This window comes from Lagenorhynchus albirostris, chromosome 20 (genome assembly GCF_949774975.1).
Source record: "Lagenorhynchus albirostris chromosome 20, mLagAlb1.1, whole genome shotgun sequence".
Lineage (NCBI taxonomy): Eukaryota > Metazoa > Chordata > Mammalia > Artiodactyla > Delphinidae > Lagenorhynchus > Lagenorhynchus albirostris.
Genome location: NC_083114.1, coordinates 31,589,299 through 31,603,668, shown reverse-complemented (window position 1 = coordinate 31,603,668; position 14,370 = coordinate 31,589,299). Strand labels below are relative to the sequence as shown.

At 34.9% G+C, this 14,370-nt stretch overlaps 1 protein-coding gene across 2 annotated transcripts in view; it reads right to left on the bottom strand.

Annotated features, from left to right (window-relative positions):
- MED13 (mediator complex subunit 13) overlaps nucleotides 1-14,370 on the bottom strand; it is a 94,623-nt gene that overhangs the window by 34,057 nt on the left and 46,196 nt on the right. For both annotated transcript variants that reach the window (XM_060133170.1, XM_060133171.1), the window contains exons 10-16: nucleotides 11,356-11,569; nucleotides 10,270-10,351; nucleotides 8,140-8,261; nucleotides 5,899-5,989; nucleotides 5,552-5,766; nucleotides 5,075-5,271; nucleotides 3,434-4,350 (exon numbers count right to left, since the gene is read on the bottom strand). In XM_060133170.1, coding sequence (XP_059989153.1) covers nucleotides 3,434-4,350; nucleotides 5,075-5,271; nucleotides 5,552-5,766; nucleotides 5,899-5,989; nucleotides 8,140-8,261; nucleotides 10,270-10,351; nucleotides 11,356-11,569 — 1,838 coding nt within the window. The remainder of the gene's footprint in view (nucleotides 1-3,433; nucleotides 4,351-5,074; nucleotides 5,272-5,551; nucleotides 5,767-5,898; nucleotides 5,990-8,139; nucleotides 8,262-10,269; nucleotides 10,352-11,355; nucleotides 11,570-14,370) is intronic.

The window sequence follows — 14,370 nt, the reverse complement described above, 5'->3', positions numbered from 1 at the left end:
TGTCCCAGGCAGAGGAAACAATCAGGGCAAAGGTCCTAATACAGGAGTTTGATACTATTTTATGAAGCTGTTATAATTGAATGAGAAAGTATTCCAATATTGCCCATTTAGGTTTTGCAGCATTATTTATTTTAATGTTGAAATTTTAAATTGAAATATAAAGATATTTCTTTTTTGTTTTGAATTATTTTCTCGATATAAATTCTTAGGATGAAATTCATCTTTATGGCGGCAGAGTAATCTGTTTACATCAATCTTTATTGTTATAGAAAAAATGCACACAAGGTTAACAACTCAATATTTTCTATTACTTGGCAAATAAGTTGGATTTTTTTTTTGAGGTATAACTGACATAACATTAGTTATGTTTTAGGTGTAAGAAGTGATGATTTGTTATCTGTATATACTGTAAAAAGATCACCACAGTAAGTCCAGTTAACATCCATCATCATACACAGTTACAAAATTTTTTTTCTTGTGACAACTTTCAAGATAAGCTGGATCTTAAAAACAATTAATAATAATAAAAATAAACAGAATACCACTAATGCTACTGCTGCTGCTATTACTACTCCTGTTACTACTGGTAATATTTGAGTACTTTGTGCCAGGCACTGGTCTGTTTTATATGTATTAGTTCATTCGATCCTCTAACACTGAGGTAAATACTATTACTGACACTATCTCAAGAAACTGAGACAGAGGTTAAATAACTTGCCCAAGGTCATAGTATATAGTGATGGAGCCATGTTGCAAACCCAAGTAGTCGGTTCCACAGCCTATGTTCTTAACTACTATCTATGGCTGAAAATAATCCTGCCGTTTTTTTGAAAATCTATATGACATTTATTTATACCTTTTTCTTTAAAAATTTGATCCTTGAGTATAGTGAGTTTGATGAATCATCAAACTATTATCATGAACAAAATGTAACCACTGGTCCATGCATAGCCTTATCTTATTCACAAATTTTCTTAATAATATTATGAACAACTACGATCTCACTGCCCAAGAAGTAGATTACTCAATCTTATTAAGTGCTTCTCCCTATCCTATCCCTCAGCTTTTAAGAATTAACCACCATCCTGAATTTTATGTGCATCTATAAAATACATTTAGTTTTGCCTGTTTTAGAACTTTATGAAGAAATATCTCACTATATACAATCTTCTGGGACTTGTTCCCTCTCCCTCCCCTCAAAACTTTTACCAAGATTCATCTGTTACAAGAGTTTTACTCATTTTCAGAGCTTATGTAACATTCTATCTGTACTATCATATTATCCATTCTCCTGTCAATGGGCATTTAGAGTATTTTTACTTCAACCCTGTATTACAGTTTTAGTTCTCCAAGTAGTCTATAAGCAACTTAAATATAGGATATCTTCATATCTTCCAGAATACCAAGCACATTGTTTTGCACGTGTCCAAAAATGGCTGGATTAGCAAATGACATAAGGAACCAAATAAAAGTTATTAAATGTCATGTATCACCTAAGAACAAAAATTCTTAACAAAAACCACATTCTGAAGAAGGCTAACTTTCTGCATAACCACCAAAAGTTAGGAAAAAGTTAATTAGTGGTATACTGAGACATCTTTTTAGAAATACGTTTCCCAGTGGCTATGCCTGAAAAAAAACCCTAAATGATGACTTTAATAATGGCAGCTTATATAAATTCAGTACTTACTATGTGCCAAGGATTGTGTTAAGCAGCTCATATGTATTAACTCATTAGATCTTTATAACTACACACAAGTATTTGACATGGATGACATTTCTCTCCTTCTTCAAACATTTCCTATACTTAGCTACCAGCACAACACACTCTCTTGGTTTTCTTCCTACCTCCTTTGTGGCCTATCCTGGATCCTCCTCTTCTCCCCCATCTCTAAATGTCAGTTCCATCCTTGGACTTCTCTATCTAGAGTCACTCTCTAAGTTTTTTCATCCATCTCCATAGCTTAAAATACTGATAACTCACACACAACATTTTTTAATCTCTAGCCCCAACTACTCCTCCGAATTTAAAATTCGTTTCTCCAAATAAGTACTTGACCTTCTCCCCCAGTTGTTCCCCTCCTCTATAATTAGCACCATCATTCATCCATTCGCTCAAGCTATCCTTGATGCCTCATCTTTCCTTATATCAGCAAATCCTGTAGGTTCTATTTCCCAAATATGCCTAGAACCTACTACTCACATCTCTATTGCTTCCAATCTTGTCTAAGGTACTGTCATCTTTCACCTGAACTACTGTAACCGCCTCCTAACTGATCTATCTGCTTCTACTCTCACCTTCACCACCCACAGCACAACAGCTAGAGTGATCTTTTAAAAAAATAAACAGTAAAAGGATCATGTTACTTCTCTGCTCAAAACTGTCCTACAGCTTCCCGTAACTCTTAGAATAAACTATAAAGGCCTTACTTACATGGTACATAAGACCCTACATGATTCTGGTGCTCGGCCATCTCTTAGCCTTCCAACTCCTAACAGTCTCCCCATCACTCAATTCATTCCAGCAACAGGGCCTCCTTACAGTTTCTCAGACATATTAGGCACACTACTCCCTCACAGTCTTTGCACTACCTGAAAACACTCTTCTCTCAGCCACACAGCTCACATTCCCCCACTCTATGTAGGTCTTTGCTCAAATGCTGTCCCTCAGTAGTATCTTCTCTAAACATACATCTAAAGTAGCATATTCTTGTCTTTTTCCACTCCTTTACCCTGCTTTTCCGTCAAAGCACTTGTCGCTATCTGATATCATATAATTACTTATTTTTGTTTATTTTGTTATTTTGAGAATTACAGGCTCAAAAAGGGCAGGAAATATGTTTGTTTTAATACTGTACTTTGTAAAAGAACAGTGCCTGGCACATACTAGCTGCTCAATAAATAATGAGTGATAGAATGTTGAATAAATCAGACAACTAGTAATTTTCTGCTAATTGACATGTGCAAAGCACCTTTTATAGTCCTACTCAAGTACATAATTACAGACCTCTAATAACCATACTTCTGTTGGTGAAATGAAACTGCTAGGAAATTCTCCCTTTAAAAATATCATTTTTTTTTTTTTTTTTGGCGGTACGCGGGCCTCTCACTGCTGTGGCCTCTCCCATTGCGGAACACAGGCTCCAGATGCGCAGGCTCAGAGGCCATGGCTCACAGGCCCAGCCGCTGTGCAGCGTGTGGGATCTTCCCGGACTGGGGCACGAACCCATGTCCCCTGCATCGGCAGGCGGACTCTCAACCACTGCGCCACCAGGGAAGCCCTAAAAATATCATTCTTAAAGGAGTTTTAAGTCCAAATTTAAGTGTCTCTATCAGCTACATGGGAAACTGCCTTTAATACCTTTTCCTAAGAAAGAAAAGTCATACAACTAAAGGAAAATAAAGAGAAAAATTATTCCATTAGCATACTTACCATTTCTTTTGGACCAGGGGTGTAAGCATGAACTTTTCACAAGTGCTTCATCAACTTTTCCTCCTGACATGTTATCCATGAACTGACGCCCATGTTCTAATGCAAGGTAGCAGTCATTGCAACAGTCCCGCTCTTCAACACGTACCCAGTTGTTAGTTATACCAATTTTGGGAAAAGGATCTTGGTCTGCAGCTCCAAAAGGTGAAAATAAATTAGTGCACTGATCTTGTAGCAATAATATCAACTCATCAGGCAATTTTTCAGATTCCTTTAGTCCTCCATTAACATGTTCAGCAGAAGTAGCCCTGAGAGCTTCAAAACGTTTTTCTGCTTCTTTGCCACATTCTGTGTTGCGTCCTATGATATCTAGTTCATCTTCAAGAAATAATCCTGAATTGTTTCCAAATTTTCTGTTCATGACAGCACTGAAGCCACAGGTACACCTATACTGTGCTTCCTGTGTTGGATCTGGAATGTAAACTCCAACATCGGCACCCTTGATATTCATGTTGCAGACACAGATACAGCAACTATCAAAGTTACAGTCTTTAAACAAATTCATAACTGATTCTGAAAGAATGAGGTTTACATAAAGACTGTGTGCTTCAGGGATGGAAGGAACAGTTGCAGGTTCAACAGAATTAAGGGGTCTGCACGTGGATGGGGTGGAAGCTGGTGAATATAAGTCTGAATTTTCATATTTGACTGAACCTTGAGCACTAGCTGGTCCACCAGCTCCACGAGGAGTCCTTGGAGTCCTTGGAGTCCTTGGAGTCGGAAACCTAGGGGTAGATGGAGAAGGAAGAATTCCTGCTCCACTGTTACTAGGAGGTGCACTGCTAGGAGGCATCCCAAAAGAAGCATGAGTTTGAGGTGTATAAGCAGGGCCATATTCTTGATCCATAGTACTTCCATCACTAGTGTCACCAGGGCAAAAGAGAATCAAAAACATGCATAAAGGAACATATTAGTAATGTTAAATACAACTAAAAATGTCCCAAATGTTTTTCAATAACACCAAAAATTATGAAAATACGATTAGTGCAAAAATTACAAGTACAATTAAAATGTATTTTTGGTTAGTACATCCACTCTAGGTGATTGTTGTGGGGTGAGACCCAACTAACTAGTTCCATTATAAATAAAATTTGTATACACTCTTCCACACCTAGACATCCACAATTACTATCTATATATTTCTTGTACTACAAATACCCGTATTTCATTGATTCTAAGATGCCACTGTTTAAAAAAAACAAACCCAATTTTAGAGATATTTATGTGTAAAAAAAGGACAATGGCAATTCTAAGATGTTACGAATTATAAGACACCCCAATTTCAGAGATACTTAAATATAAAAAGTGTGTGAAATACGGCAAATGTACAAATGAGAGTGATTAGGATTTCAGACCAAAATAAAAGGTGCTTCCAAAGACAAAGTTTATTGGTCTTTAGTGTTCCAATACTTTAACCATACCGAACAAACACCATTATAAGCTATTAATCAGAAAATGATTTTTAGAACTTTCAAAAACCAGTATCTTTTTTCCGGGTACCAACATACTAGGTGCTTCTATGAAAAAAATTAAAGCTATATAAGCATTCATATACTATACCAATACTATACATTTAAATCATACCCCTCTTTGATGAATGGCATTGTAGGCCCTGAAGGAAGCAATTCCAATTTTCCAACAGTCCAACTCTGACGGTAAATACACTCTTCTGGCAATTTGATAGTAGGCAGACACTGGCTTGGTAGAGTTTTTAGAGGTGCAAACATGGAACATCCCACTAGAACTTGACAATTTTCAGGCTTATAGACATAAGAAAAATCCTACAATATAAAGACCATGACTTTTAGCATCTTATTTTCCAAGGGAAAAAAAACCAACAAACTGACTCTAGCCCTTTTTTCCTGTCTTTAAACAAAATAATACAATGTAAATGTAATCCTACTCTTTTCTTAAATGCATTCTTAATAGTGTCACCATAATTCAAATTTGTTAATAACAAAATTAGAATCACTAAGAAAGGATTTTTGAATCTAGCAATAAACTAATTCTATACAAAAATATAGGAAGTGAATTATTTTTCTAGAAAAATAAAATACTTACTTTAATTTCAGAAGGTTTTGGGCTACAGAATCCTTCATCAACCTCAATTTTGAACTGTGCTCCTATACTAGAACTATTTCCTTCTAGAACAGTTCCTCCAGGTGTTGTATCCATACTACCATATTCTTTATTATTCATATTCATTGGGGAAAATCCCATAATATGTTGTTCCAATGACGGTGGTGTAGGATACATTTTATGAAGATCTGCAGTGCCTATATTTAATAAAACACACATTTTAACATAAGACTAAAAAGAAGTTACTCTGTGCTTAAAACAAAGCGGTGGAGAACTTTGTTGAGATTAAGTTTGCAGATTTATCTGGAACACAGATTTGGGAAGCTTACTTATGCAAGATAATGGGTCCAGATTTCCTGTCTTTGACTCCTTGCAGCTGGATTTATCATCTGATCCATTCGCCGATTTTTTAGATCCAGGCTATTAAAAAACACACACATACACATATTGCTCTGAAATTTAAATCCAACATGATCAAGACAGTAATCATTCAGAGTAACTTGAAAGTAGAGCCCATTTGTGCTAGAGCCAAATATATACAAGATACAATTTAAAGATACAAAATAATTTAAAGACATAAAACACATTTTAGGTAATCAATAACCCAGATTAGTTTTTCTACTGATTTGATAATGCTCCAAATAACAGAGGAAAAAGTTCCTTCAAGAAAATGACCAATACTTTCAAAATACACAGAACAACCTATTACTTAAAACCTATTAAAAAAAAAAAGTAAGAAAACCTACTATAAGGGTTTGTAATTAACATCAGAATTGCCTCTTAGTAAAAGATACTCATAAAGCATTTGTCCCTTTTAAATAAAAGACGTTAAAGATTCCTATATAATCAATCACCCCTCCAAATTCTTGTTTACACTTTTACCTTGTTTAATAATCTTCTTGCCCTGCAAAAACGCTACAACAGGTAAAACTAAGCAAAACTTCAGAAAGATCTCATACGACAAAGCAATAGGATCCCTAACTAAAGGTAGTTTTAATACATTGAACAAAACAAGTTTTAGAATCTCTAATCTGTCACCAGTGTTGTTAGAGCTGACAACTTGGTTCCTTGTCTCCTGTTAGCCACCTTGTCTTAAATATGTAGACTGAGCTCTGATTACAACCTTTGACCTCAGAAGAGCCACTGCTGATACGTGAATGGTAGACAAAGTACAAAAGTATCAAAGTATTCAGGGATATATTCACCTAAAATATACTATATTACGGGATGTGGAGTAAAAGTTTATGTATAGTGATATCTGCTTTATGTCACTTAATTGAAGAGACCAAATGCACTATATAAGTTTCCAAGCTATCTTTATGCAGATGAAAAAGGAATTCCCTTTTATAATGCAGCACCCAATTCATTAATTTGCCAGAGACTTGACATTCTAGGGAATCTCATTTTAAGCTTTAATTTCTTTTATCTTCACCTTTCCCTGCAAATGGGTGTTAAAGATTAAGCATTACTTTTTCTTCCTCTTTCATTATTATAGTATGTAGGTGTCTTATAATAATGGCTGTGAAGCCAAACAAATTCAGAAGAAGTAGTATTCCTTAACAAATTGACAAGGCATATAACTTTAATGTTAATTACTTATTATTCTCTAATTGAGTCAATTTTTCGGTCATTTCTAAAACTAGAGGATCAAAGATTAGGTTAATAATTCTGCTTCCTCGAAACTGAGTCATTTGTTGAGACGTGGATGCATCTAGAGACTGTCATACAGAGTGAAGTAAGTCAGAAAGAGAAAAACAAATACCGTATATTAACGCATGTATGTGGAACCTAGAAAAATGGTACAGATGAACCAGTTTGCAAGGCAGAAGCTGAGACACAGATGTAGAGAAGAAACATGGACACCAAGGGGGGAAAACCGCGGTGGGGTGGGAATGGTGGTGTGCTGAATTGGGCGATTGGGATTGACATGTATACACTGATGTGTATAAAATTGATGACTAATAATAACCTGCAGTACAAACAAACAAACAAACGAACAAAAAACAATACTAAACTTTCTTTGGGTTATTTGTTTGCAAGTATGTTAATATAAATGTTTCAGACATTACATGAAATCTCTAAAAATCTTATATGTTCTGGTATAATGTTATAAGTCATAATTCTAGTTATTAAAGTAATAATAATAATTCTGCTTCCTAAGGACTGGAGAAAAAGAACATACGGCAGAGCTCAAATTAAGCTTAATTATACATGTCCTTCAAAGACAAAAAAATGAAGAAAAAAACCCCTCAAAGTTTATAGGTGACATTATATCAAGAATGCTCAGGGAATTCCCTGGCGGTCCAGTAGTTAGGACTCTGCTTTCACTGCCGAGGGCCCGGGTTCAATCCCTGGTCGGGATTCTGCAAGCCAGGCGGTGCAGCCAGAGAAAAAAACAAAAAAGGCTCAAACATGAGGTTAAAAAAGGACACCAATTAATTTCTTCCAAAATATATCCTATTGTTCAGGGCTAAAACATAGTATTCAAGTCACATATCACTTCTGAAAAATAAACTTATATAAAATGAAGGAAAACAAATTATAATTGTAATCATTAATAAGATACTCACTGTCAGTTCATCTTCATCAGAATTAAAAAGATTATCAAGGTCAGTATAAGAGACAGCCAGGTCTGAGTCATAAATCAAACTGGTTGATGGAGGACGGGCATGACTAGTAGGGCGTGGAGCATCTACATATGTCAACCAGAAAAAAAAAATCAAAAATTCTACTACTGACCAAATGGGTATTATTCTATTTATTTAAGCTAGACATATAACTTTATAAGGGTGTTATGCAATAAGAAATGGTGACTTGTTTAAAATTTAGTTCATAGAAATAAACTTTTAAATATATGGTCATACCTTCCCCAGGAAGCTCACCAAAGGCTATGTAATCCATAACACAGCTAAGTAATCTACATTAATAATATGTCAAATAAAAATATAAACACTATCAGGACAACAGAATTAAACAGAATTAAACACACACACATTTAATTTTTCTATCTTCCTGAAATATAAAGGAAGCACAGATTCTCTGGCTCTTGAGTCAGACAGACTATTAATTTGAATCCCAACGCCAACACTAACAGTATGACAAGAATTAAACGTGACAGAATGTAGATAAAGCACTTTTGCCCAGTGCCAGGCACTTAAGTACTCACTTAAGTACCTCTTAGTTAAGTTTCATTTCAGTTCTAAAATTTTATTTTCCTTTTTTTCCCCCCAGTTTTAGTGAAAAAAATGACTTTAGAAAAAATAAAAATACAAATGAAAGTTAAATTCCTCTTATATTCCCACACAAGAAAGAAAAAAAAGAAAGCAATTTGGTGTATAAACCTTCCAAAGCATCCTCAGAATGGTTAAACAACTTGAAATAGCCCTCCCTTTCAGAAAGGTGAAAGTCACTTTCCAAGTGCCTCTGCACATTGTCCTAAAGATTCACTAAAGCAGTAGTTGTGAAATTTTTAGAGTGTGTAAAAATCATCTAGGACATTTATTAAAAACCAAGATTTCCCAGTTTCACTTCAAAACATGCTCCAGAATGTGGCAGACGGTCCACATTTTGAGAAAGCCACACCACAGGGACAACTACACATTTCCTATATCCTAGGGTAGGTAAACAGGCTAAAAAACCCGAATTGTTAACTCACTTTAAGCTACTTAGAACCACTGACCACTAAATTTATTTCATGAAAGACCATCTCTTCCTTATTCAGATGGACTTTTTTTCTTATTCCTGTTTTTGGTTGCACAGAGCCTGACTGACCTTCTCTATTTATTCCAAATACTAAAACAAAACTTTGCCGCTAAAAGACACATACCAAAGGACAACTTCTTCTGCCTCCATCAAAAATTAAATAGATCTTGTAAAAGAACTAATAATATCATGTCTCTCTATTCTATTCACAAGTAGCACAAGTCAGACACTTTCAAAGTGGAGTCTTCACCACTGTATCTCCAGTGCCGAGAACAGTGCCTACACATAACACGTGCTCAATAAATATTTGTTAAATTAATGACCTCAGCAACAGTTCTTCTAACTTGGGGAGAGGGGCAGAAAAGGACAACTAAATTACAGTAAAGTCTAATTCATAAATTGAGTTTTTAGATCTGAGAGAGATCTCAGGCGATGATCTTATCCTATCCCTTCATTTTACAGCTGAAAATTATTTTTATTTGTTAAAAAAGGAGGGACTTCCCTAGTGGCACAGGGGTTAAGAATCCGCCTGCCAATGTAAGGGACACAGGTTCGATCCCTGGTCCGGGAAGATCCCACATGCTGCAGAGCAACTAAGCCCGTGTGCCACAACTACTGAAGCCCAAGCACCTAGAGCCCGTACTTGACAACAGAGAAGCCACTACAGTGAGAGACCTATGCGCCGCAACAAGGAGTAGCCCCCACTCACCGCAACTAGAAAAAACCCACGCACAGCAATGAAGATCCAAGGAAGTCAAAAATAAAAATTAAAAAAAAAAAAGGAAAGACGTTCCAACAATTCAAAACAGAATTTCTATCACCTAAACTTGCTTCTCCCAGTACAAGATAAACAATAAATCCATCATTTTAAGATAGGTCCCTTTCTATGAAACATATGAATTATGCAAAAAGGAACACTAAAAGTCCAACAATGTCAGATTACTTTGGAGTAACAATCCTGGAATGCAGTATTTTAAAAAAGAAAATTAAAGTTTTACCTTGCTTGATAGAGGGACTAAATAATGACATAGCATCTTCTTCATGTGATAACACTGTTACACTAGATGGCACATCTTCTACCTGCACACAATATTACATATTAGACTGAAATACATATTTTACCAATAATAAAATATACCAACTATTGAGTAGCTATGTATCAAGCATTCTGCTGGGTGTAGTACAGACATCAATAACTCTCACAACTAACCTACGTGATAAGGAAATAGTACACTCATTTTACAGACAAAAAATAGTTCTAAAGATAACCCAGGAAATACAGCTGATAAGTAGTGGAGCTGGGATTTCAACCTAAATCTGCCAAATCCCAAAGTCCATGTTCTTTCTACAATACCTACTGCCTTCCCAGATACTACTGTTTCCACATTTACAGAAGAACAAAATGTCAAGTACCTGGCACACAGTAAGGCTAAATAAAACTTTGTGAAATGAATTCTTTGTATTAAACATACTATTGGGTCCTTTTTGCAATTTTACAGCTTTCAATTTCCAATTTTGTATTTACGGCAAAATTCTTATCTAGCAGAGTTATCTTAATAGATTTCTCTGTCCTTAATAGATCCTCAAATATTTGATTTTTAAAATTTTAATCAAGTAAGTATTTGTACATCTCACACTTTATTCTCATAACAATTTACTTTCAGGGGCACTACAGGTTCTTGATTCACATATTCAAAGTATCATGTATTTTATAAACTCAGTGATGTATATTTTACTGCAATTTTGAAAACTGGTAATTCACTTACAGCATAGTTTAACTCAGAATCAAAACAGTTCGTCTACCTAAATGTCCTGATTTCAATATAACAGAAATTAATGCACTCTTTCTCCAACCTCAAAACTTATACAACAAAAAATAAAGATCTTTTCATTATCAGAGACCAGCTACAATTTCAAGCCCATACAAGCTCTTAAATTATGTACAATGTGCCTGATTTACCTATTTTTAAAAAATGTTTTTCTAAGTTAAAATGATGATTCTTTTTTTTCCAAATACAAGTGTGGTACTATATGCAGAGCTACAGATCATCAGTGACACTCTGGTGTACTTTGATTTCTCTTACCTTGTGTTTTTTTCCAGCTTCTCTCTCATTATTTTGTCTATCTTTCTTATCAGGAAAAAGGAATTCCTCATCTCCTTCAACAAATGCATATGGATCAATTTTAGGTTCTTGTTCTGAATCAGATGCTATTGCTGAAAGATACTGATTTTTAATTTGATATTGCTGCACTAATTCATCAGAAACTTTTAAAGGTTTCTTACACTGCACCATTAACCTGCATAAAAAAAATAACAATAGAAAATTAATCATATTCTCCATAAAAGTATAACAAATTTCCAAAATGACTTAAGTATCATAAACTTTTTAGAATTATTAAAAAAGAATTATTTAAAGATGATCTAATTTTCAATCCTTCATTTTACAAATGAAAAAACTGAGGCATAGAAAGGTTATGTGATTTACTGAAGTATCAAATTTAGCAATAGAGAAATGGAGCTAAAATCCTGGTCTCATAGTCTTTCCACCAAAATGTGCTGTCTTTTGGTTATCCACTCTGTTCCCAAGTCCTCAATTGCATTAACTTGTCCAAATCCATTCACTTGAAAGGGATTCAAATCTAAACTGTTCCAGCACAGAAACTCTCAAAGTGTGGGCTATACAGTGAGACACTACTTTTATACAATTTATACCTTTTTACAATGAAAGTGATTATCCTTTTCCTACTGCCATGAGTGGATATATTTTAAGTTTAAAAAACTTAAGAGCATGACCTGTGTTTCATAAAAATAACATTATTACCATAAATCCAGCAAAACGTTTTACAGTGTCAAACAGAGTTTCGGCGCAAGTATCTCAGAGGTTTTTTACTAATCACGTTGGAAAATCAATTATTAGTTTTTTGGTTCCACATGGTGAATGATAAATATATGTTTATACTCTCCTAAAATATCCAATAAAATGACAAAGGGCAACAGAACAGGCGAGAAGACAACACTGAAGTTAGAAAGATAAACTACTGGAAAGAGACCAAAGAAAGGTGAAATCTACGGCTTAGAGAGGGAAGACAAAAGAAGCTGATCTGCACCACAGAACCCTGGAAATCATCAGGACTTTTACATCTCTGAAGACCAAGGTGCTTAGTGAGTGGGAATAGAGAAATGATTCATTTTTGGTTTGTGTATGACACTTTTAGACTCCCAAATTCATGTTCTCTATGGTTTGCAAAGCTGAGATTCCCATGCTGCCATAATAATGGCAGCCAGGCTTCTAGTCAGATAATGCTCAAAATCCTGCAATGACTATTTTACCCTGAGTAAAAAACAAAGTCCTTATAATATCCTACCAAAGCTTTCCATGATCAGTCTCCTCTTTTCCCCTCCAACTTCATCTTCTATTATTCTACTCCTCCCTCTCTTACTCTTCTTCCAAGGTCTTCCTTGATATTCCTCAAACAGGTCAGACACACTTCTGGCTGTTCTCTGTCTGGGACATTCTTCCTCCAAATATCTGCATGGCCAACTCCCTCACTTCAAGTCTTTAAATGTCACCTTATCTACGAGATCTTATTTAAAATTGCAATATGCCCACTGCCTCAACATTGATCTCACCGGGCTCTGTTTTTCCCTCCATAGCATTTATCTCTTAATATACTATATAATTTGCTTATGTTCATGGTTGTCTGTCACTCCCACTAGACTATAAGCCTCTAAATGTCAGGGATCTTAACTTTGTTTACTGAACTATCCCAAATGCCTAGAAGAGTGCCTGGCACATAATAGGTGCTCAATAAATACCTGCTAAATTAATACATGAAATCTAAAAGCCACACAGGATTGAGATACTGTGTTTGCATTAATAATTCTAAAATACAGTATGCTGTACTTTGAAATAAATCCTCTTTATTCATTAGGAAGTGATACTGCTGCCACTACTTGTCTGTCCTGAGTATCAGGACAAAACAATCATAAGAGAAGTAAGGTTTGGAATCAATAAAGGTATTTGCTAGTTTATAAATTCTTTGAATGACAGAGATATCGTATCTTGTTAATCTATTCACCAATGTCCAGCACTAGAAGCACTCCATACCCTATACACTAAGGTTGAAACAGAGGTCATCAAAAGAATAACTGACATTTTCTAAACATGCTATCAAATATGATATATGTCACTGTTATTTCAATGTACCTCAGATTTATCCCCAAACTAAAATCCCAAGTCTACAAAAACTTTCTTCCATAGGAACATAGTGCTAACATAACTGTCAATGGGCTATATTCTACAATTACCTGTTAGAATAGTTCTGGTCTATAAATGAATAAGCATTTATTTCTTAGAAGAAGCTTTGTACCTCACCATATCAGATCCTAAATGTTTCCTGAATTGTCTATCAGATATCAATGTGAATCTTTTCAAAATAGCATTTCCATCTATTTTGACATATATTTTCTTATTTAATACTTAAAATAACATCATGAAAATAGGAACCAGAGGGTGTGCTCTCTTTGATATGAAAATTATGTTGAAAGAAATCGTCACATGGTGGCAGAGTTAGGGCTGGAAAGATTTTAAGTATGCCAATTCACATAACTATTCATAGGCGAAAAGTATAAGAACCTACCCCCCTCACCCCCAGTCACTAAGCTGAAAGACTACTCTGTGTTGACGTGAGTAAAACAACTGTTTTTCATATTAAGTTGTCCTCTAGCAGAAGCATAAAAACTGCCACACTCTTTATGCAAGTAGTTGTTAAGCTAGTAGGCAGTAACATTAAAAGGAAAAATCCTACTGCACAGGGCTCTACTAGGAATAAAAATGAGTAAATCAAATGCAATACCTAAAGACAACTTTTTGTTACTTTATTGAATGGTTCTCACAGACAGTGGGATATGCAAAGAATTTAAATGAAGTCAATAATATCAAGAGTATCGTCACAATAAATTAAAAATATAAATTATTTACATTCCACATCCTTCTATATTTAAAACTGATAAAAATAGAAATTAAAATTGCTATTTTTTTAAGAGATGCCAGATTAAAAACTCAAGTTAGCATTTCTTCACTCTCCAATTATATAGT